At 37.9% G+C, this 24,416-nt stretch overlaps 1 protein-coding gene across 1 annotated transcript in view; it reads left to right on the top strand.

The window, feature by feature from the left end:
* The window catches only part of DYNC1LI1 (dynein cytoplasmic 1 light intermediate chain 1), a 43,212-nt gene extending 28,071 nt beyond the window's left edge, over window positions 1-15,141 (top strand). The window contains exons 7-13 of the mRNA XM_060638439.3: window positions 198-333; window positions 933-1,044; window positions 3,012-3,071; window positions 3,336-3,380; window positions 4,054-4,174; window positions 5,126-5,281; window positions 7,636-15,141. Of these exons, the coding sequence (XP_060494422.1) occupies window positions 198-333; window positions 933-1,044; window positions 3,012-3,071; window positions 3,336-3,380; window positions 4,054-4,174; window positions 5,126-5,281; window positions 7,636-7,748 (743 nt within the window). The 3' untranslated portion in view covers window positions 7,749-15,141. The remainder of the gene's footprint in view (window positions 1-197; window positions 334-932; window positions 1,045-3,011; window positions 3,072-3,335; window positions 3,381-4,053; window positions 4,175-5,125; window positions 5,282-7,635) is intronic.
* Window positions 15,142-24,416: the final 9,275 nt, after the last annotated feature.

The raw sequence follows: 24,416 nt of genomic DNA, 5'->3' as shown, positions 1-24,416 counted from the left end.
TTTTAGTCTATGTATTTTACACTTTAGAATTTTTTTTTTTTATACGTTTGAAATTCTTGAGTACAGTATAATGTATCTCTGGGAGTTATTTTTGAAACTAATATGCATATAAATGCAAATGTTCAGCTGAGAACACAGGATTTTATGGCACCTGTTGATGGAGTTTGTCCAAAAGTTTCTTTAATGGTATTATTCAGATGGTGCAGCACTTATTTACACTTCAGTGAAAGAAAACAAAAATATAGACTTAGTATATAAATATATCGTTCAGAAACTGTATGGATTTCCCTATAAGATTCCTGCTGTTGTTGTGGAAAAAGATGCAGTATTTATGTAAGTATACTTTCAAATGTATTATTTTATCGTGTATTATTGCTGCAATTTGATGGTGAATCTGCGTTTTCAGTTTTGAGGTGAAACCAATAGACCTTTCCATGATGAGTAGATGAGAATTTGTTCCTAGATTGTTTTATTTATAACCCATCTTGATCTATTTATCTTTGCCTTTGAGAATTACTGCTGGCCTGAGTCTTTTCCGAAGGCCTTGCTGTTACATATAGCTAAACTGTTGAGTGCATATGTCAATATACTTACTTACTCTTTGATTGGTTTTGATAAATAAAGGAGCCAGTATATAATCTAGACATGCTTTTAAAAAGTTCTGTGAATACATTGAGAGAGAATAATAATTAAGCAGACCCTCCCCCCAAAAAAAACAGCAACAAAACTGCGTTTTTAAAATCAGGAAGATGGAGAACCTTTTTAGGTAAAAAGTAGTAAACTGTAGCTTGAGCATGACAATAAAAAAGCCGATTAATTTTTCATAATTGGTCAGATTTGTTCCCTTTAATATGATCATGGATTTAATGAATGACTATTTATGTATATATATATGTGCATGCTTGAGATTTGTCATGTGCATTTCTTTCCAGCCCAGCAGGGTGGGATAACGATAAGAAAATAGGAATATTACATGAAAATTTTCAAACATTGAAAGCGGAAGATAATTTTGAAGACATTATAACCAAACCACCTGTCCGAAAGGTAACAGTTTTAGTATAAAGTCTCAATATTTAGCCTTTTAAACCAAAGGGGGGAGTCCGTAATTTTAAGATCATAGATAGAAAGATAAGGGGGTCCTTTCCTATCAAGAGGGTTTCTAAGTGTAATGTGGGTGTTTCTAATGTTCAGTTCAAAATAAAGATCCGTGTTATCAAAACATGAATCAGCTATTCAGTCACAGAATTCTTACTGAGCCTCTGGCATATTAAAAACACTGGCGCCGATTCCACAGTCGAATGGAAATCATGGACTGGTGTGCGTGGTGAGCATATGGATCCTGAAAAGTTTGAATAGGTTGACGCTGTGAGCCTCCAGCCTAGAACTCAGCCAGGAGTCGAGCAGACATTGGTACGATAACTTTATTGGCTTCTATTTGGTGAGGCAGTTATGGGATCTTCTCTGTAGCCATTAGTTACCTGTGCTAGCCCACAACTGTCCAGGAGTTTCTGGCTTAGTCTTAACTGTTCCATGTCATTTGTAGGACTATTAAATCTGCTTCCAGAAAGTACTTTCTTCCACATATTTTGATTTCATGTGAAGCAATATGTGATGTTCTATACTTAGATATTACAGGTGTTTCTGGAAAGTTGTATAAAAACGAGTGTTTACTTACAGTATTTCTCAGTGACTTACTTGGACATGCTTCAGGAAAAATAATTTTGATTTAATGTATGATGAGATTCTTTCTTAAAAGTCCAAGTATTGATATTGAGTATCTGTCTTCTCTTTGTGGGTAATTAGAAATAAGAAAAGTAATGATAAATGAAAAATCAATTGGCATGATATTTGGTTTGAATGTCTATTAAAAGAAATGCCCACATCACGGTGGGGGAAAAAAGCAACGGTTTTTCCCATTCTCTCTTTGACCAACAGAATTGTGCTGTAAGTTGTTTTTATTCACCCCACAAATATTTACTGAGCCACTGTTGAGGTACGAGGTGCCAAGTGGCATGCGATAGTAAATCCATGCACCTGTCAGTTCTCAAGTGCTGATAAGTCCTGTGGCAGTAAAGCCAAGTAAGGGGAGAGGGAGTGAGAGCAGTGGGGTGGGGAAGCGAGCTGTTGTGGGAAGTTTAGGGAATGTCTCTGATAAGAGGGGAGAATGCTGTGTACAGAGGAAGCAGAAAGTGCACGTGCCTCAAGGCAGGATGGGTGAGGAGAGCAGAGAGGCTGGCAAAGAGTGAAGAGGAGGGCCAGAGTGGTAGGAGGTGGGAAGCAGTGTTAGGGTCTTGTAGGGTCTTCTCATTTGGCTGGAGTCAGGACTTTGGATTTCATTCTGAGTGGGATGCGATCGGAGGTGGGGGTTGAGCAGAGGAGTGATGTAATCTGCTTAACCTTTTGAAAGGATCACTCTGACTGCTGGGTGGAAAATAGACCATGGTATGCATTGTATAGAAATAGTAGAAGGCAGGAGATACTTGTGCTGCTTTTTGCCTAATTATTCAGCAGGTAGAAAAGTCATTATGTTTTTGTTTCAGAGAAACCAGGGGCAAGTTGCTTTTCACTCAACTGGGATATTAGTGACCCTCTTAAAACACAAAACTGTTGGTTAGCATATTTTATAAGCATGATTAACATACCTATGACTCTAAGGTTGTGCTGTCCTGATACAGTAGCTACTAGTCACGTATGGCCTTTAAATACATATTAAGTGAAACTAAATAAAATTAGAATTTCAGTACCTCCACCACAGCCACATTTGAAGTGCTCAGTAGCTACAGGTAACTGGTGGCTACATTGGACAGCACAGAGACAGGAACATTCTTACTGTTGCAGGTAGTTACTGGCCAGCTGCACTGTAGGGGCTGGGGCAGGGCAGCTCACTCGTGTAAATGTAGGTAACGTTTATACTGAATTTTTTTTAAAAATTAGTCTCACCTAGAGAGTATGTGATTAATGGTTTTAGCATAATATGTTAGACTCACTCATTTATGCATTGCTCATTTCAGTTTGTACATGAGAAGGAAATTGTGGCAGAAGATGACCAAGTGTTTCTTATGAAGCTACAGGTAGGTATGAAATTACATCAGAAGTAGATTTAGTATGGTTAATGGGTAAACTGTTCATTATGTGTGTGTGTGTGTGTGTGTGTGTGTGTGTATGTGTATATATATATGTGTGTGTGTATATATGTGTGTGTATATATATGTGTGTGTGTGTATGTGTATATATATATATATATATACATATATATATATTTTTTTGTTTTGTTTTGTTTTAAATACAGCAATACATGCTGAATGCCTAACCTAGAACTCTTTTGTGTTTTTTAGTCCCTTTTAGCAAAGCAACCACCAACTGCAGCTGGAAGGCCTGTGGTCAGTATTACAGATTTGGACAAAATTACTAAAGTGCAGTACATTCTTGGTTTGGCTTTTTTTTTTTTTTTTTCTTAATCGTATACATGTCTCATATGGGTGTGCTTTGATATAAACTTGAGTTAAGAATTCTCCTAGAATTTGTGAAATTCTAAAGGATAAACTGCACTCCTTCTTAGAATATTTAAATCATAAAGAAGTATTTTGCGGTGTTTGTCATGCACCAGTTACTGAGTGTGGAACCATTTCTATGTGTTATTTTATAAATTGTCACCACCGCCCTGTGAGGCAGGTACTGCCAGCCCCATCTTGCAGGTGGGGAAATGGAGGCTTTGGAGGATGTTACAGCTTACCTGAGATTTTACAGCTGGTAGCTTGCAAGTCCAGACTGGAATCCAGATCTGACTCCCAAGCTTATACTCATAACCACACCCCATTATTGAATACATTCTTTTTGCATGGAAGGGGAATTTGTATTCTAAAATGTGATAGGTCTCTGGTATTTTCTGATCCTGAGGACACAATTACTAAACATTTTTGGCAGTGGCTTGCCGTGTAAAAGTACAGTAGTGCAGATGGGGGACAGTTAAAAAGTAATTTCATTTTCTAATAACTTTTGTGAAGTTGGAAGTTTCAGGTTTTTAGAATTACAGCTTTCCTAATTTTTACATAGGATGCCTCACCAAGAGTCCCAGGAGGCTCCCCTCGAACACCAAATCGATCTGTGTCGTCCAATGTTGCCAGCGTGTCGCCCATCCCTGCTGGGTCAAAAAAAATTGATCCAAACATGAAAGGTACATTTCTCTCTTTTCTTGGAGAAAACAGCACAGTGTATTTTACACTAAAAAAAAAAATCTACCTAGATTCCTACCTTTTCCGTAACTGTTTTCATTTTTGTGCAGTAGCTTCTAATCTTTGTTGTATAATCTCATAGTCATTCAGACTGCAAACCGTTTATTTTATAGTGTAGCCTTAATATATCCAATCTATGAGGTAAGCTTTATGAAAGTTTTGTGTTACATTTAATCCTCCTATGATAGGTCATCAAAGAAATCTGTATGTTAGTTAATAGGTTATTTGCAATCGACATAAAGAAAAAACTATATACATGAAAGTTATTTCAATAGAAATAATTGCCATAAGTGGGATTAGCAGGTCAGAGTTTGTACATTTTTGTGCCTTTGGTAATGTTTTTCAAATGGCTTATTTACATATCATCAACATTGAGTGTTGCAGTTTTGCCACAACCTAATCAGCATTCTTTAAATACTAGTAAGAGCTTTTTCCCTAGTATTTCTTTTCTATTTGTATTTCTCTCCTGTGAATTATTTCTTGTTATCCTGTACTCACTTATCTCTTGGAACTTCTACTGGTTTTCATACAGGATTAAGTAGCTTTTTGTAACACTTGAGGCAAATATTTCTCAACAGTTACACTTTGAAAGAACCGGTTTCAAAAGGGAGGTATAGTAGCATCTAACATTTGTTTTAAATGTTGTTGGTTGTTTTCTTTTTTAAATAATGTTCTAATTTTTCATCATTACCTTATACTCTTAAAATTTACTCATATTTTGTTTTTATGGAAATGGATTAGAGATAAGTTATCCAGGCTCAAAAGAACAAACTAGACTTGAATTTGGAACACATTTAAGTATTCATTGCTTTCTGTGTGTGATTACTATGATAAAAATTTATAGAAGAATCTAATGTTTTGAGTGAAAGTGTTTTGGTTTGTGTTTTTTATAGCTGGAGCTACAAGTGAAGGTGTCCTGGCAAATTTCTTCAATAGTTTGCTGAGTAAAAAGACTGGTTCTCCGGGAGGCCCTGGTGTTGGCAGTGGTAGCCCTGGAGGTGGGGCTGGAGGTGGAAGCAGTGGTTTACCACCATCTGCCAAAAAATCAGGTATACTTACCTAGACCTTTTATTTTTCTTTAATAGCTTTATTGAGATATAACTATATACCATGAGATTAACTCCTTTGAAGTGTACAATTCAGTAGTTATATTTACAGAGTTGTGCAAACCATCATCATAATCTAATTTTAAAACATTTTAATCTCCCGAAAAAGAAACCTCCTGCCTTTTAGCAGTAACTTCTTTTTTCTCTCAACATCCCCAGTCCTAGGCAACCACTGATCTGCTTTCTATATCTGTGGGTTTGCCTATCTGGAGATTTCATATAAATGGAATCATACAGTACGTGCCTTGTTTAATGTTTTCAATAACGTGTTCCAAGTCCATCCATATTGTAGCAGGTATCATTATTGCGTTTCTTTTTATTACTGAATAAAATTCCATTGTATGGATATGCCGCATTTTATGTGTCCACTCGTCAGTTGATGGACATTAGATTGTTTCCATTTTTGGCCATTATAAATTTTTTTTTTAACGTTTATTTATTTTTGAGACAGAGAGAGACAGAACATGAACGGGGGAGGGTCAGAGAGAGAGGGAGATACAGAATCTGAAACAGCCTCCAGGCTCCAAGCTGTCAGCACCGAGCCTGACGCGGGGCTCGAACTCACGGTCCGCGAGATCATGACCTGAGCTGAAGTCGGACGCTTAACCGACTGAGCCATCCAGGCGCCCCAATTTTTGGCCATTATAAATAGTACTACTGTGAACATGGGGTTTTGGCACATGTCTGACAAATGACATATGTTTTCATCTCTCTTGGGAATATATCCGGAAGTAGAATTATTGGGTCATATGGTAATTCTACATTTAAGTTTTTGAAGAACTGCCAAAGTGTTTTTGCAAAACACTGCACCATTTTATATTTCCAGCAGTGGGAAATGAGGGTCCTAATTTCTCCACATCCTCTACAACATTTGTTATTGTCCATCTTTTTGATTAGAGCCATCCTAGTGGCTGTGAAGTCCTATCTCATTGTAGTTTTGATTTGCGTATCCTTAATGGAGAATGATGTTGAGAATCTTTTCATGTGTTTATTGACCATTTGTAGTTCTTTGGAGAAATGTCTATGCAAATCCTTTGCCCATTTTTAACTTGGGTTATTTGTCTTTTTATATTTGAGTTTTAAGTGCTGTTTTTATATCGTGTTTACTAGACCCTTACCAGGTATAGGGTTTGCAAAATTTTTCTCCCATCGTGTTGGTTGTTCTTTCACTTGTCAGTGGTGTGGTGTCCTCTGAAGCACAAAAGTTTTTAATTTTGATGAAGTCCAGTTTATTTTTCTTTTGTTGCTTGTGTAACTGCTCTTTAAACACTTTTTAGGGGCACCTGGGTGGCTTAGTCAGTTAAGCAACCAACTCTTGATTTCAGCTCAGGTCATGATCTGGTGGTTTGTGAGATGGAGCCCCCACATCCAGCTCCTGGCTTATGGCACAGGGCCTGCTTGGGATTCTCTCTGTCCCTTGCTCTCTGCCTCTCCCCTGCATGTGTGCTCTTTCTCTCTCTCTCTCTCAAAAGAAACATTAAAAAAAAAAAAGACTTTTTAACCCATTCACCTTTTTAATCCCATCTTGCCATCCTTTCCACAAATACCATTGTACAGCTACCATTTTTTGGAACCTTTTACAGGTTTCTGGGTATAAACTGAATTTCTTCTTGGCTTTTCCCACTGCCAATGTAAAAAGATTAAGCTTTCTCAAGACTGCTGATTTAGTTACCACTCATTCATCTTCTTTCTACATTCCAAAATTTTGTTGCTGTTTTCTGTTTTACTGTTTTTATTGCCCTGTGCCTTTTTAAAAGACGTTTTTATGAAATTAAATGATAGGTACTAGTTTTATTTGCATTTGGTAACAGACCCTATAATTTAAAATGAGGGGATTTAGGGGTGCCTAGGTGACTCCGTCAGTTAAGCATCTTTTTTTTTTTTTTTTTTTTTTTAGTTTATTTTGAGAGAGAGCCAGACAGACACAGAGATCATGAGCAGGGGAGGGGCAGAGAGAGAGAGAATCTCAAGCAGGCCCTACACATCAGCACATAGCCTGACATGAGGCTCAAACCCACATACCTGCTTGGGATCCTCTCTCTCTCTCTCTCTCTCTCTCTCTCTCTCTCTCTCTCAAAGTAAGTAAACAAACTTTAAAAAAAATTTTTTTTAATAAATAATAAATAAAATGAAGTGATTTTTTTTTGAGGGGATTTATTTTTAAATTAAAGATGTTTATATAACTTAGCATGCTGGGTAAAGTTAATGAAACCATTGACAGTTTTTAAATGAAGAAATATTGGTGTAAAAGATACTTTGACTTCTATCTAAATCTTGTTTCTTGTCCTTCAATGTAGGCCAGAAGCCTGTCCTATCAGATGTTCATGCGGAACTAGACAGAATTGCACGCAAACCAGTTACAGTTTCCCCTACGACACCTACATCTCCTACGGAAGGAGAAGCTTCTTGAAGATACCAAATAAAGCCATTTATTCAGTTTTCTGGGATAATGTAAACTTGCCTCTGCCTTCTCCTTCAAAAGTGGAATTAGGGAACTGGAGTGCTTTTTCAGATGGACTAAATTTCTTTTTTTTTTTTTTTAATTTTTATTTGTGGTTGCCCGTTTTTTATAAAAGGAAGCTATACAGAAGAAAAATTATTCTACATTATGTAGGATTGCTGTTTGCATTGCCACTTTGCATAAGGAAATAATTTTGGATTTTGAAAAACTCAAAATTTATAGATCTGAAATACAGCCACGTGATCATACTCTAAAGGCTATTTAAAACATGGGAGGGTTTAGGAAAAGGCAGAAAATAATATGCTTTGGGCATTTGACTGACTTGGAAGTCCAAACTTATTTTAGTTAAGACTATTAAAATCATTTGAAAAATTATGTATTAGTTTTGCTGGAAAAGAGAAAATGATCAATTGTCAGATTTTCCACACCAACGTAAATATACCACCACACATGGAATATGCTGAGAAAACTATCAGATAGCATTTTATACACTAGTCATTGTTTCGATCCATGGTCCTGTAAGTTGTCATCAAAATGGAATTTTAAAATATTGGCCAAGATTCATTCTTTAACTGAGAAGAAAGAAAGCACACTGCCTAAATGCATAAAAGAAAAATGCAGAGGTTATTAAAATGTAAAGAGGTAACAGTCTTTGGATTTGTCTATCTATATCTGTATTGATATATAGATATAGATATATATATGGCTCTGCCTTAATATACCCCTTTTTTGTTTGTGACTTTCAACTGTAATCAGTTAATAAAGTATTTATTCTCTGCATTCAGGTTCAAATAACTTGTTGCATTCTCTTATATATAATTTGTATTTATCAGACCATGCATAAGATTCATTAGTATTTTAAGGTATTTGACTTTATAGGGTTATTAAGCATTCTGATCTTTGTAAGAGACAAGTGAATACGTAAGATTCCTTAAGTTTCCTTAAGGTGGGAGTTTACCTTGATCAACACGTCTTCCCCACAAGCATGTCTTGAACTACAGAATCTTATGTCAGCATTTCTGGTAGATAAAAATATAGCCTTTTATCATTATTTATTGGGCAGAAGCTGTTTAAAAGCTTGGTGAATGCACTAACACGTAGCTCCTCTCTTACAGGTGAGAACACCTGTTGTTGGTAGTTCCACCTGAATTTTCAATACTGTTTTTAAATGCTTGTTGTAGAACCTTCATAAGAACAATTTGACTTCTTACTGAAGTTCGCCTAAAGAACATACGTACATTTAACTTACTGAATCATTACAGATAACTGGGAAAAAATGGCTACTGCCCTTACATTGGCCTTCATTATTACTTTAAAATATATATTCCAAAGATTTTTTTTCAGCAAAAATGTTTAAGGACAATATCCCTACTATCTAACATAATCCTTTCGTTAGGAGTTTAAAACCTTTACTTTTAAATAGTATTTGGCTCCTAATAGTTGAATATAAGTGTTAAAATAACATGAGAGGGTAATGATTTGTTTCAAAGTGGGAAAAACGTTGTTCATGGGCACGGAAAAACTAATTTGTAAAAACATTTTGTTTGAGGAAATGGAAGATGAAAAATGCCTCTGATAGAACCTTTAGTCTGGAAAGGGTTCTGCAGTCATGGTGTTATAAAGACCAGTTTTTCTGAACAGTACTTTAAGTAAAACTAATGACAGAAAGAAAATTGCTGCCTGTGCATCATGTCTGCTGTGTTTGCATGTCTAGACCAACTCATTTTTCTCTGTGTGACATTGGAGGTGTACTAGAATATCCTTGGAATTGAGTCATCAGCTGAAATAACTGTCAGTGTTCATTTTATATGGTATTCAGTTTTAACTAATCTAAAACCTTGTGTTTACCCTGTTTAAACTTTAAACCAATTTTTGACCCTATTTTTTGCAAGGAAATTTGTTTTTAAACTACTTAATTGTTTCTGTTTTGTTTTTAAGCAGTTTTTATTGAGGTATACAGTACAGAAAAGTGTGCAAATTCAGGTTATATGGTTTGAAATACCTCTTAATCGGCGCCACGATCAAGAAAGATGTTAGTGGCTCCTGTGTTCTTCTGTGTGCCCCTCGTTAGGACCCCTGCCTGCCAAGTGACCACTATCCCAACTTGCACAGGCATAGATAAGTTTTATTTATTTATAATCTTTATGTAAATGGAATCTTAGAGTTGATATTCTTTTTGTGAAAGGTTTCTTTCAGTATTAGTTCTGTGACACATCAAATACATGTAGCAATAATTATCCCTTCTCATTGCACCATAATACTCTACCGTGCAAATACGCTACAATTTATCCATTATGCTACTGATGGAGGTATATCAGTTTCCTATTGCTGCTGTAACAAGTTACCAAATTTCAGTTGCTTCAAACACTACAGTTTTATTATTTTACCATTCTGGGGGTCAGAAGTCCAAAATCAGCCTTACTTGGGCTGAAGTTAAGGGGTCGGCAGGGCTGGTTTCTTTTGGAGGCTCCAAGGAGCATCTCTTCCTTCCTTTCTAGCTTCTAGAGGCTGCTTGCATTCCTTGGGTTCCTGGTCCCTTCTCCATCTTCAAGACATGGCATCTTCAACCCGGTGCTTCCGTCCCATCACTTCTCGCCCTGAACCTGCTACCTCCCTCGTGCCAGCATCCGTGTGATTAACTTGGGCCCACCTGAGCAATCCAATGTAAGCTCCCTCAACACCTCACTCACTCTCCTTACTAGCCTGGTTTCTGAAGAGAAACTGGATATAATTCTTATCTTTGCTTCTCCATAGATTTTTTTTTTCCTTTGGCTTCTTTCAAGATTTTTTATCGTGCGGTTTGATACACCTAGGCATAGTTTTTTGGGGATTTATCCTTAGTGTTCTATGAACTCTCCGTATCTGTGGTTTAGTGTCTTGACATTAATTCGAGGGAAATTCTCAGTCGTTACTGCTTCAAAGATTTATTTTGTTCTTTCTTCTGTATTATGTATATGTTACATCTTTGTAGTCTTAACAGTTTTAGAATATTCTATTCCATCCCCCCTCCCCCCCCCCCCCCCCCCGGCCTTTTGTTGCATTGCTTTTTCGTTTCGGAAGTTTCTTTTAACATATACTGTCACTCAGAGATTCTTTCCTCAGTCATGTCCTGTCAACTAATTAGCCCACGGAAAGCATTCTTCATTTCTGTTTGTTTGTTTGTGTTGTTTGCTTGTTTGAATCTCTATCATTTCTTTTTGGTTATTTTTTAGAATTTCCATCTTTCTGCTTATATTACCCATCTATTCTTACATGTTGCCTATTTTTTTTGTTAGGGCCCTTAGCATATTAATCATAATTGTTTTTCTTTTTTATTTATTTTTATTTTTTTTAATGTTTATTTATTTTTGACAGAGAGAGCATGAGCAGGGGAGGGACAGAGAGGGAGACACAGAATCCAAAGCAGGCTCCAGGCTCTGAGCTGTCCGCACAGAGCCCGACATGGGGCTCGAACTCACAGACTGTGAGATCATGACCTGAGCCTAAGTCGGATGCTCAACTGACTGAGCCACCCAGGCACCCCAGTCATAGTCATTTTTTAATTTGTGGCCTGATAATTCATCATCTCTGCCATATCTGAATCTGATTCTGACACTTGCTCTGTCTCTTCAAACTACTTTTTGCCTTTTACTATGCCTTATAATTTTCTGTTGATAGCTGGACATGATGTACTGGGTAAAAAGGAGTCCAGTGAATAGACCTTTAGTAATATGGTGGTAAGATGTTGGGGAGAGGGGAAGCATTCTGTAGTCCTATGATTAGGTCTCAGTGAGCCTGTGCCCCTGGGCTGTGAACTTCACAAGTGCTTCTCAGTCCCCATCTCCACCCACAAACCCCTACCCCTTAGGTGGGACTGGATGGCTGGATGGGGAACACCAGGGAGTTTTTCTCTGATTTTTTCCCTTTGAGATCCTGATAGAACTCCTGGAGGTAAAAGTCACAAAAATGGGGGATTCCCCTAGACCAGGGATTTTTAGTTCACAGAATTGTCTACTCTGAGCCACCAGCAGCTTGTCAACTATAGTTCAGGCTTTCCTACCCCAGTACTGTCTCCCTCAGAGGTTTCTGCTTGGGAGTTTCTAGTTAAACAAGTTGTTCTGTGTCCACTTACCAGTTTCCAATTTGGGGGACAAGGATTGGCCCTGGGACCTCACTTCTCTGACAAATCTAAAAAGAGTTGTTGAATTTTCAGTTCAGCATTTTGCTTGTTAGGGTGGAAAGATGACTTTCAAACTCCTTACTTGTTGGCTTGGAAACTGGAAGTCTGGTTTCACCCTCTCAAAATCCTAATCACATCTGCAAAGTCCCTTTGCCTAATAAGGTAACATTCACAGGTCCCAGGGATTAGGATATGGACGTCTTTGTAGGACCATATTTAGGCCTACCTATAGGATGTTTGGGTGACTTTTAATTTTTCAATTGCTATTGTGAATTGTGCTGTTACCAACACTCTCAAATGTGCTTTGTGGAAAATAAGTTCTCATTTCTACTGAGTATATGTGTAGATGTGGATTGCTGGGTCCATGGGCTATGTGTATATTCAGCTTTAGTAGATAATGCCAAACAGTTTTTCCAAAATGGTTATACGAATTTCCATTCCTGGGGTGCCTGGCAGGCTCAGTCAGCAGAGTTTAAGCCCCACGGTGGGTGTAGAGATTACATAAAAATAAAATATCAAAAAAAAAAAAAGTCCATTCCTGGGAGAAAATATTTGCAAAATATATATCTAAAGAGTCTAGTATTCACATTACATAAAGAATTCTTACAACTTAATGGTAAGACCGGTAACCTAATGTGAAAATGGCCAAAGGATTTGAATAGACATTTCTCCGAAAAAGATACACAAATGACAAGCACAAGAAAAGATGCTTATTCTTATTAGCAGGTGAGGAAATGCGGATCAGAACCACAGTGAGGTACCACTTCACAGCCAAAACAAAAAATGAGTGTTGGCGAAGATATGGAGAAATCAGAACACCCATACATCTCTGGTGGGAATGTAAAATGTAAAACCGGCAGCCACTTTGGGAAACAATGTGGTGGCTCCTCCTAAGATTAAACATAGTTACCTTATGACCCAGCAATGCCCCTCCTAGATACATACCCCACAGACTGAGAACATTTGCATCACAGAAACTTGTATGCAAATGGTTACAGCAGCATTACTCATAATAGCCACATGGCGCAAACAACCCAAACATCTACCAACAAATGGATAGACAAAATGTGGCATAGCCTACAATGGGATATTTTTCAGCTATAAAAAGGAATGAAGTATTGATACATGATACAACATGGGTAAACCTTGAAAACATACTGTTAAGGGAAAGAAGGTAGTCACAAAATGTCACGATATAGGATTCCATTTGCATGAAATGTCCAGAATAGGCAAATGCATTGAGACAGAAATAGTGGTCTATTGTTAATTTTAGACATTCTGGCAAGTATACAGTAGGACCTCGTGGTGGTTTTAATTGTATTTCCTTGATACCTAATGCATGTTTTATGTTTATTGGCCATATAGATACCCTCTTTTGTAAAGTACCTCTTTAAGAATCTTAAGAGTCTTGTCCTTTTTCTTTTTCTTTTTTTGCGGGGGGAGGGAGTAGGGGGGAAGATGAGGGGGAAACTATCTGACTTTTTCTTACTGACTTATTCTTTACATATTCAGGATGCTTGTTCTTGTCAGATACATATTGTAAATATCTTCTCTCATTTTGTGGTTTGCCTTTTCTCTCTCTGGTATCTTTTGATGAGTAGGAGTTATTGATTTTAATATTCCATTTGTCAGCTTTTCTTTATGGCTATCGCTTTTATCATCTGTTTTAAAGAAATCCTTGCCTACCCTCAAGGTGATGATATTCTATAATTTTTTTTTTTTCTAAAAGATTTATTGTTTTACTTTTCTACAATCCTAGGATTGATTTCTCCGCATGGTATGAAGTAGGGGACAAGATTCTTTTTTTTTTTTTTTTTTTTTTTTTTTTAAACTGTGGGTGTTAAATTAATTCAGTACCATTGTTGGGAGACTCATCCTTCTTCACTTTGCTGTAGCCCCCCCCACCTTGGTCATAATTTAACTGTCCATCTATGTATACTTCTGTTTCTGGGCATTCTGTTCTCTTCTATTTGCCAGTTTGCCTAGACTGTACTGATACTACAGTCTCAGTTTCTGTCCTTTATCTGGTAAGCTAAGGCCTCCGGTATTGTTTCTCTTTAAGATTGTTTTTGCTATCCTTGACCCTTTGCATTTCCATTTACTGGGCCATTGCCCCCCCCCCCCCCCCCACCCTACATTTTGATTGACATTGCATTGAATTTATAGATCAATTTGGGGATAACTGTCATCTTTAAAACATCTTCCAAACTGTACACAGAAATATCCTCCCACTTATAAAGGTTTCCTTCAATTTCTCCTAGCAATATTTATATTTTTCAATGTATCCTCTTACACCTCCTGTTGGTACATTATTTTTTCCACTGAATTTTTTCGATGCTATCGTAAATGGCATCCTTTTAAAGTTTCATTTTATTTGTTGCTGGTGTATAGAACTACATCTTTGTCATATTATCCAGAAACCTTATTCAAATTCCTTTATTAATGTAATGGTTATGTGTAATTTATTATGTATTTTTCTACACAGAATTATGTCATCTGCAAATTATGAGTCTTATTTCCTCCTTTTTAATGTTGTCTTGCTTTATGACTCCTGTACCCCAGTACAGAATACTGTTGAACCAGTGAGAGGAAGCATCTTTATCTTGTTCCCCACCTCAGAATGAAAGCTTTTAATATTCCACTATTAAGTCTGTTTACTGCATGCTTTTTGTAGATACTCTATCAAAGAAAGAAAGTTCTCTTCTTTCCTAGTTACTTTATATCATGAGTTTTATCATGAATGAGTGTTGAATTTTATAAAATGCTTTTTTCTTTATTGAGATAATCATTTTCTTTTTTTTTTTCTGTTAATGGTATCATTTACATTACCTTTTAAAAATATTAAGCCAACTTTGTATTCCTGAAATAAATCTAACTTGATCCTGATGTATTAGTTTTGTTATATTGCTGGATTTGGTTTGCTAACATTTTATTAGGATTTTGCACTCTGCACCTGAGAAAGATTGGCCTGTAATTTTCATTTCCCATCATGTTTTTGTCAGTGTTTGATATCAAGATTATGTTGACCTCATAAATCAAGTTGGGAAGTATTTTCTTTTTGTATTCTTTGTAAAGACTTTGTGAAAGATTGGTGTGATACTTGTCAATTTTGTTCCTCAAAACTATCAGACATCAATTTACAAGGCCCTTTGTGGAACTTAATAGCACAAATGGTAATATCCATTACAGTTTTCTTATTTGGGCTTCATTTTTTAGAAAAACTACTTTTTCAGGTTGCAAAATACTGGGATATGGAAGTTCCTCCTTCCCGTAACACCTTTTCAATGTCCTTACCAAATAGTTCTCTATGCTGAAATAGGATTACAGTCAGTGACATCCGGGAACTCTTGCTGAATATGTAGGACTTAACCCTGTGATCATAATTATTTCAGGGACTTTTAGGAAAACATGTAATCCATACATACAATAAAAAATACATGAAGTAATATGAAGAAATACATGGAATTCAAGAATATTTTTCAAGATATTTCTCAAAAAAAAAAAAAAAAAAAAGAGGTTAGAGTGGGAGACAGCCAAAGCATAAGAGACTCTTAAAAACTGAGAACAAACTGAGGGTTGATGGGGGGTGGGGGGGGGAGGGTGGGTGATGGGTATTGAGGAGGGCACCTTTTGGGAGGAGCACTGGGTGTTGTATGGAAACCAATTTGACAATAAATTTCATATGTTGAAAAAAAAAGATATTTCTCAGATAACTAGAGAATAGATGGAAATAATCACACTTTGAGACACAAAAGTTGTTACTATCCATTTTCTGAAACTGTGGCTATAGAGAGGGAGAGGAGGAAATACGCACACACGTATATACACACATATACATTTGGGGCAGAGTAGTACCTTGATCCCACTTTATCACCAAAATCTTTTTAGAATTAGTCTACTAATTCTGTCTTCTCTTGCGTTAAGATCTTTTTCTTGGGGTGCCTGGGTGGCTCAGTCAGTTAAGCATCTGACTTTGGCTCATGGGTTTAAGCCCCGCATTGGGGTCTGCTGACAGCTTGGAGCCTGGGGCCTGCTTCAGATTCTATCTCCCTCTCTCTGCCCTTCCCCTGCTCATGCTCTGTCTCTGTCCCTCTGTCTCTCAAAAATAAATAAACACTAAAATATTTTTAAAAATAAATAAGATTTTTTTCTAAAATTCTAATACCACAATTCTCAAATTTTTTGGTCACAAGACCAAAATATGGTGAAATAAAGTGGCCTGTTCAGCGTATAACTATTGAGTAGCACAAATGCTTTTCCTTGAGACACGATTATACTTCAGTATACAGCAGATGTAAGGTATGTACCCTTCCAATTCCCTCACACAGAATTTGAATAGGACTGGTACTAAATGGTTACAATTCAATAAGATAACAATTTTCACATCTTCATCAAGGGAATTCTTAAGTGAAATTGGCACTTCCCACCTCCCACCCTCCCCACCTGGAGTGGTGAAGAATACAATGACCACAAATTCAGTATGGTGCTACTGCCTTGCTTCGTAGTTTTATTCCACCAGCAGGGCAAACAAGTGTTCACATGATGAAAAAGGCAAATGACCTTCCTGTAGTCTTATGAGAATAGTTTTGACCTCGCAGAACCCTTGCAAAGGTCTCAAGACCTCTAGCAGTCCTCTGATCACCCTGAGAACTGCCGTTGGAATCCGATAGCCAAATCACTCCTTTGAGTCTGCCTCGTGTAGACTTAGAATGTAAACCAAGGCTTTGATTCAGAAATTTTGGCTGATGTTCCGTAGAATGTGACTCCTCCAAGCATTTTCTGTTAAAATACTTCTTGTCTGTAATACTGCGGCTTCGCCATAGTTAGCTTGAGTTAGTCTTGTATCCTTCTGTGTTTGGTTTGCGTGCACATCACTCTCCGAGTTTCACTCAGAATTAAGTACTGTCTAGATGGCAGGTATTGACCACATCTTTCGCTGCTCTTCCACTGCTTGATATTTGGAGCACACTGTCAACCTGCAGGGAAGAGACTTACTTCAGCCCTGCTCTGCAAGATGTCTGAGCATCTTGGCCACCACCTCCATGGGAATCTAAACGTGCCAGGCTCGCAGTGCCAAGATGCTGGAACACAGTACAAAGAGCCAGAAGAGCCGGGCTACCCCATTTGCTAATCACATGACTGTGGAAGAGTCATTTGTTGTCCTGTAGCCTTAGTTTCATCATCTGGATCGTGGCGAGGACAGCCTGCTCAGGTGTAGAGTTACGAGTGAGGATAAACAAGATAGAGGCTGTGGAGGTGCTTTATAGACTGTGAAGTGTTACATGAATTTAAGTTTTTATTGACACGAGGGAAGGAATTTTAATTTACATAAACTTCTTAAAATACTAGTCCCATGCATAAATTATTCAAGCAGGCATTTTTAGATATTACCCTAAATGTATTAGTGTAATTAGACCATTTCTGAAAAGCCAACTACCTTGTATGCTTGTTTCTACCCAAAAAAGCCATATATATGGTATTATATATACAGGGTGTATGTGTGTGTGTATATATATATGTATATATGTATATACACACACACATATACACACATATAGGAGATATATATATATATATATATACACACACACACATATAGGATATATATATTTATATATATGGTGTGTGTATATATATATATATATATATATATATATATATACATATAGGATATATATATTTATGGTGTGTGTGTGTGTGTGTGTGTATATATATATATATATGGTATTAAATCAACTGCTAGCTATTTGTAAGGATGAAATTAGACCCATACCTGACATCAGTTACAAGAATAAACTCCAAATTATGTATCAGACCTAAGTATAAAATATGAAATCATACAAGTACTAAAAAATATATATAAAATATTTTAATATATATTATAAATATATATATATATATATAAATTCTTTTGCATCTGAGTGGGAAAAGGCTTTCTAACTTTAACTCAATCCCCATGTAATAAGATAAAAATTTTAAATTCAGGGACATAAAAATGATTGAAGAAAAAACATGATGTCAAAAAGCGCCATAAGCAAATCCAAAAGGCAAATAAAATGTGGAGAGAAAATATTTGCAATTTATCACGGATAAAGGGCTAATATGCCTGAGACATGAAGAACTCTTCTTTTTTAATTTTTTTAAATGTTTATTTATTTTTGAGAGAGAAACATAAAGTGAAAGCGGGGGTGGGGCGGGGGAGGTGGGCAGAGAGAGAGGGAGACCCAGAATCCAAACCAGGCTCCAGGCTCTGAGCTGTCAGCACAGAGCCCGACGCAGGACTTAAACTCACAAACTGTGAGATCGTGACCTGAGCCGAAGCCAGACCCTCAACCAACTGTGCCACCCAGGCGGCCCTATGTGAAGAACTCTTAAAATAGGTGTGAGAGAAGCAAAATCCCCCTAGACTATAAATAAATAGGCAAAAGGCATGAACAGACAAGTAAAAGAGAATGTAAAAATAGCCCTCAAACATATGTAAATATGTTTAACTTTGCTTAGAAAGAAACGCAAATCAAAACTACACTGAAATATTACTCCTTATTTGAATGAAAAAAAAATTCAAAAGCTTGACAGCACTTTGCTGCAGAGGTGATGGAGAAATAGGTGTCTTCATGTGCTGCTCCTGGGAGTGCAAAACAATACAACCTCTTAGTGAGGGACATTCGTAGTATTTAATAAAACTGTACACTCAAACTCAGCAATCACATTCCTAGGAACTTACCCTGAACATTCATAGCCGACAATACAAAAATAGTGTTCACACAGTTAGTCACTGTGGCATTATTTATAATTGCAAAGTATTGGAAACAAATGCCTGTACATAGGAAATTGGATGAATAAACTGTGGTACAACCACACAATGGAGTACTGTGCAATTATTTTGGAAAAACAATGAAGCTGATTTCCATGAACTGATACGGAGCAACTTCCAGGATGGTATGTGTCTCTTTTCACTAAAGAACCATGGGAAAGATAACCAGAAACAATCACAGTTTGTTACCTGCAGAGGGAGGTGGGGTGGGAATGAGATGGAAGGGACAAAGACTGAGCAACGCTTCTCTAAGTGTACCTTTTTGTATGTTTTTCCTTTGAGATTTTTTGTTAATGTTTCACATTTGCAAAAAATAATATTTAATCAAAACGAGGAAAAAATTCTCAGACGGTTTTCTATCATCTTTAATGACACTGTGAGGCATGTTTTTGTGTTAAGGGTTGCCTTGTGATGACAGGGACTTCCTGTTATCCAAATCCCAAACTGGACCCCACGTTCGTTCTCTCTTCCCCAAGCAATCGGAAGCTTCTCATTTCTTCATCGCCTCTCTCACCCAACTAATCAAACCGTCCTGTACTAAAATACCCAACTGATGAGAGCAAGGAAGCTAAGTGATCCACAGTTTTTTGCCCCCCAAACATTACTGAGGAATTAACTGTAGAGGGGAGAAACCCTGGACCAAAAAGCATTATAAACATTCCTTTGCCCTTGCAGCCCTCTGCTGGTATAAATGAAATGTGGAGATTGACCATTCATTGCTTATCCTCTCTATTCTAGTTTTGTTGGGAGAGGAGCTTGAAAAGGTGTTATCCCTAGATCTCTGATCCAAACTTTTCTTTGCATATCTGGCAACCTCATCCACTCTGGGGTGTTTGGAAATGTTGGCAAGGAAAACGTTAAGACTTTTTCTTTGCCTTCCAATGACACCACTTACTGTGTTCTCCCCCTGTGTAAACACTCCTTTATTTCTCTGCCTCCTCCTTACCTTCTCTCCCACTCCTTCCAAAGTTCTAGCCTCTGTAGGTGCTTCCCTTTAACATTTGTATGCTTCTGTCAGTTCTATGAGTGTCTCCCAAATGACTTATCTCTTCCAATGCTCCAGATCCATACTGGAAACGATTGGTACCAGGAACTCCACTTGATGCACTCTGGCATTAAAACCTCGGTCCTAATCTGAGTTCTTCATCTTCCTTTGGTTAAGACAAATGATCCAAAACCTGGAAATAAGGCCAAAGGATTATTGAGTGCCCTTTTTTTTTTTTTTTTTTTTTAATTTTTTTTTCCAACGTTTTTTATTTATTTTTGGGACAGAGAGAGACAGAGCATGAACGGGGGAGGGGCAGAGAGAGAGGGAGACACAGAATCGGAAACAGGCTCCAGGCTCCGAGCCATCAGCCCAGAGCCTGACGCGGGGCTCGAACCCACAGACCGCGAGATCGTGACCTGGCTGAAGTCGGACGCTTAACCGACCGCGCCACCCAGGCGCCCCATTGAGTGCCCTTTAAATGCCATATATCATATTAGAGTAGTGGTTCTCAAAGTGCGATCTTGGACCAGCGGCATCAGCATCACTGGGAACTTAATAGAAATACAAATTATTGGGTTCTGCTCAAGATCTGCCAAGTCAAAAACCGTGGAGGTGAAGCCTGTGGTGAAGTCTGTGGTTTGACAAGTCGTCCAGGTGACGACGATCATCATTCAATTTAGAGAAATATGGAACTGGAACAGGGCCGGCAAGCCACGAGCCAAATCCAGCCCAGGGCCTGTTTTCTTAAAGTTTTATTGGAATATAGCTGCGTTATGGCATGTAGTTATATATCATTTATGGCTGCTTTCAACCCACAACAGCGGAATTGAGTGGTTGTCACAGACTTACATGTCCCTCATAACCTGAAAGACCTACTATCTGTCCCTTTACAGAAAAAGGATCATCACTGGTCTAAGGAAAGAAAATTTTATGTGACTTACTATTTATTATTGAGTTAGGCCCAGAGTCTGTGAAGTTAGGTATTCATTATAGAAGATTGATAAGCTAGGGGCTCCTGGGTCGCTCAGTCGGTTAAGCATCCGACTTTGGCTCAGGTCATGATCTCACCGTTTGGTTTGTGAGTTCAAACCCCAGTTCGGGTGAGCTCAAGTCCCGCTCTGGGCTCCGCACTCTCTCTCCCTCTGTCTCTGCACCTCATGGGATTCTCTCCCTATCCCTCACTTACTTGCATGCTCTCTCTCTCAAAAGTAAATAAATAAATAAGTAAATTTTTTTTAAAAGGTTGATAAGCTACAAGTGGATTTTGTCTGGTAGAGGTGAAAATGATTTCTCTCTGCTAGAGTTAATCACAAAGGCAACAATTTTATTGTACATTTAGTGATTTTAGCCAGTTTTGGGTCTAACCTAGAAACATATTCTAGCATTTTTTCCCTTTCACTGTTTACATATATACACACATATATATTTTTTTAATTTGAGAGAGCGTGTGTGCACGAGTAGAGGAGAGGGGTGTAGGGAGATCCCCAGGGATCATGAGCTGAAACTAAGAGTTTGACACTCGACCCACTGAGCCACAGTTAGGTGCCCCTAACTGTATATTTTTTAACACTGTATACGTATGTACATATATATATATACATATATGCACATACCAAGGCCTCGCATACCCTCCTCTTAAACAGTTAAATCTTTGAAGCATGCTTGTGTGAGAGTCATCTTTTTAACTCTTTTTAACTCTTAACTCTTTTTAACTTTTTAACTCTGAAGTGTATACTTTGACATTTACAAGAGTTAATTACTCCTTAGGTTCTCTGTCTCTGTCAGTACCCTTCCTTCAGTCTCTTAGTTACATGGGCTTGAAACCCTAGCACCTGTTTCAATTCCTCCCTCCTCTTCAAACAAATCAGTCTCCATATCTCACTGGTTTTACCTCCCACAGCTTCTCTTCAAGCCAGCCCCTCTCCTTTGTGTCCATGACTACCGTCTGAGTTTAAGCCCCGGTGCCTTCTTTCCTGAACTTTTACAACAGCCCCTACATGGCTCTTTGTAACCTATCCAGTGTATATGAGGCTGCCAGAAAAACATCCCCAAGGAAGAGCTCTGGTCATTTCACTTCACTAACCCAAACCCCTTTGGTGGATCCTCAGTATTCAGCTAATAAAAGGAAAGCCCCAGTTCTTTAGCCTGATTTTTCAGGCCCTCCAAAATTTGACTCCAAGGTTGTCTTCCTTGACTAGTCTTTGTCCTTCCTCCCTTCCATTCTCTGTGCCTGTGTGCACTCCCTTTGCCTTCTTTCCCATTGCCTTTCTGCCTACAATACCTTCTGTCCTGTTTCTGCATGTCCAAATATAAGTATTCTTTTTTTTTAAGGTTTTGTTGTTTTGTTTTGTTTTGAGAGAGAGAGAGAGATAGAATCCCAAGCAGGCTTCATGCCATCAGCGCAGATCCTGATGTGGAGCTCAAACTCACGAACTGAACTGTGAGATCATGACCTGAGCTGAAATCCAGAGTCGGTTGCTTAACCGACTGAGCCACCCAGGTGCCCCCCAAACGTAAGTATTCGTTTACCCCCAGCTTGAAGCTCCACCATGCTGATCCTTTCAGCTGCAAATTATTTCTCTCTGCTCTGAATTCCCAGAACATTTAATTTGTTTCTTTTTTTATGGCATATATCACTGTTTTATGACATGGTCCTTTATGGACGTTTCTGTGGCCTCATTGTGGGACTTCATCTATGATCCAACTTTGTATCCACATTATTGCCTAACTGTACTAATATAGATAATAGGGACAGTGAATGTTTTTGAATAGGGGCTGCTGAACAATCAAAATCTCAACTGAAAAAAGTAGCACCACATTATTTTTTGAATGTCTAAAATCTCATCAAACTATACTTTCCCAACCAACTCTTTTGTGAATATTTCCTAATTCTTCATTTAAAAAATTAACTACTTAAAGGAGAAAAATGAATAGTCTTCAAAATTGAAATGAGGCTTTTTTCTCTTTGGTATATCTTTTCTCCATAAATAAAAATTTTCAGTTCAGTGTGGCAAGTCTCAGCATTTAACTATTCAGTGTTGTTTATCCATGTACAAACATGACACTTTTCCATGTGGATGTGCCCATCAAATGGGCTCCCTAACACAAGCGTTTGTTCACAAAACCCTAAACTCTTCAGTTGGTCTTTTACTAAGAAAACATAAGTGATGCTCACGTTTCCTTTTGTTTGCTTTTTTTTTTTTTTAACCGGGAGGGATATTAGTGCCTTAATCTAATTGATTCGGGCACCCCCCCAATCAATCAAGACAAAGTAAGTTATGGTACCTCTGCCGTCTCCTACCTAATGTCTTTCATTCTTATCATACTTTAAAACAGTGTGTCTCCATATGCATGGATTTCTCACCAGTATCCTCTGGAGAACGTGTTACAAAAGTATATTTCCAAGAGCCACCCAAATTCAGAAATTTGGGGGTAGATCTCCAAGAATCTTTATTTTTAGTTAGCCTCCCAGATGACTCTTATGGATCCGAAGTTTGTGAATCACAGGCTAAATGATTATCCTCTTCTAAATTCAGAGAGAAGCAGAGACCCATTATAGCATTGCCCAAGTGCACCTTAAATAAACCAAGAGGGTTGAGAGAATCTGTCCATCTTCTTTCCTTGCTCAAAGTTTGTTTTTTTTTTTTTTTTTAAGGTTTATTTACTTATTTTGAGAGAGAGGGAGAGAGAACAAGTGGGGGGAGGGGCAAAGAGAGAGAAAATCCCAAACAGGCTCTGCACTGTCAGTGCAGAACCTGATGAGGAGCTCAATCCCACCAACTGCAAGATCATGACCTGAGCCAAAATCGAGTCGGCCACTTAACCAGCTAAGCCACCCAGGTGCCCCTAAGTTGTTGTTTTTAAATATAACTTGCCCTAAATATTTTATTCTGAAAATGTTCAAACACACAGAAAAGTTGCATTAAAAAAAAAGGACAGTGGACACCCATATACTACACTACTAACATGTTACTGCAGTGGCTTTATCACAAGTCTATCCTTTTATCCATCTCTCTGCTCATCAACCTGTCTTGGTTTTTTGGATGAATTTCAAAGTAAGTTTCAGACATGGATAGTGTGTAATTTGGGATGATGGTGAGTTGAAGAATAACAGGGCAGTGAGTCCTTGTAGTCCTGGTGAAAACACAGTGGCCTCGTTTGCTTGAACAGGATTGGTGGCTGCCTGGTCTCTGCAGGACATTTAGAATACATTTACGCAAAGACAGAAGGGTAGTTTTGGGCTGGCTGTACACAGCCCCCACAGAGTAGTATCTATTTGTCTCTATTCATTTGAATAGAAGCTTTTGTTCTATAACAGGAAGAAGAAGGAGAGGTTTGGGGCCACAGAGAAGAGGAGAGATTAAATATGGAAGTAGATGACGGCAGTGGCCTCTCTCCTCTTCTATGGCTTTTAAGGCCCTAATGGAGTTAGAGGCAGAGGTTTGCTGGGTTCGTGGTTAGCAACAAAGGTTGTGAGTCAGACTGCGGAGACCTGCATTCCAGCTACCCCAGGCTGTTTGAGCTTGGATATATTCCGGTTCTTGGCCTCAGTTTGCTGGTCTGTAAAGTGAAAGTAATGATAGTACCTACATTATATTGTCGAGGAGAAAATATGTGTGCCTGACGTGTAACTCAATCAACTTCAGTTGCTAAAAT

This window comes from Panthera onca, chromosome C2 (genome assembly GCF_046562875.1).
Source record: "Panthera onca isolate mPanOnc1 chromosome C2, mPanOnc1 haplotype 2, whole genome shotgun sequence".
In the NCBI taxonomy this organism is placed as follows: Eukaryota; Metazoa; Chordata; class Mammalia; order Carnivora; family Felidae; genus Panthera; species Panthera onca.
This window is presented reverse-complemented; position numbering and strand designations above follow the sequence as displayed.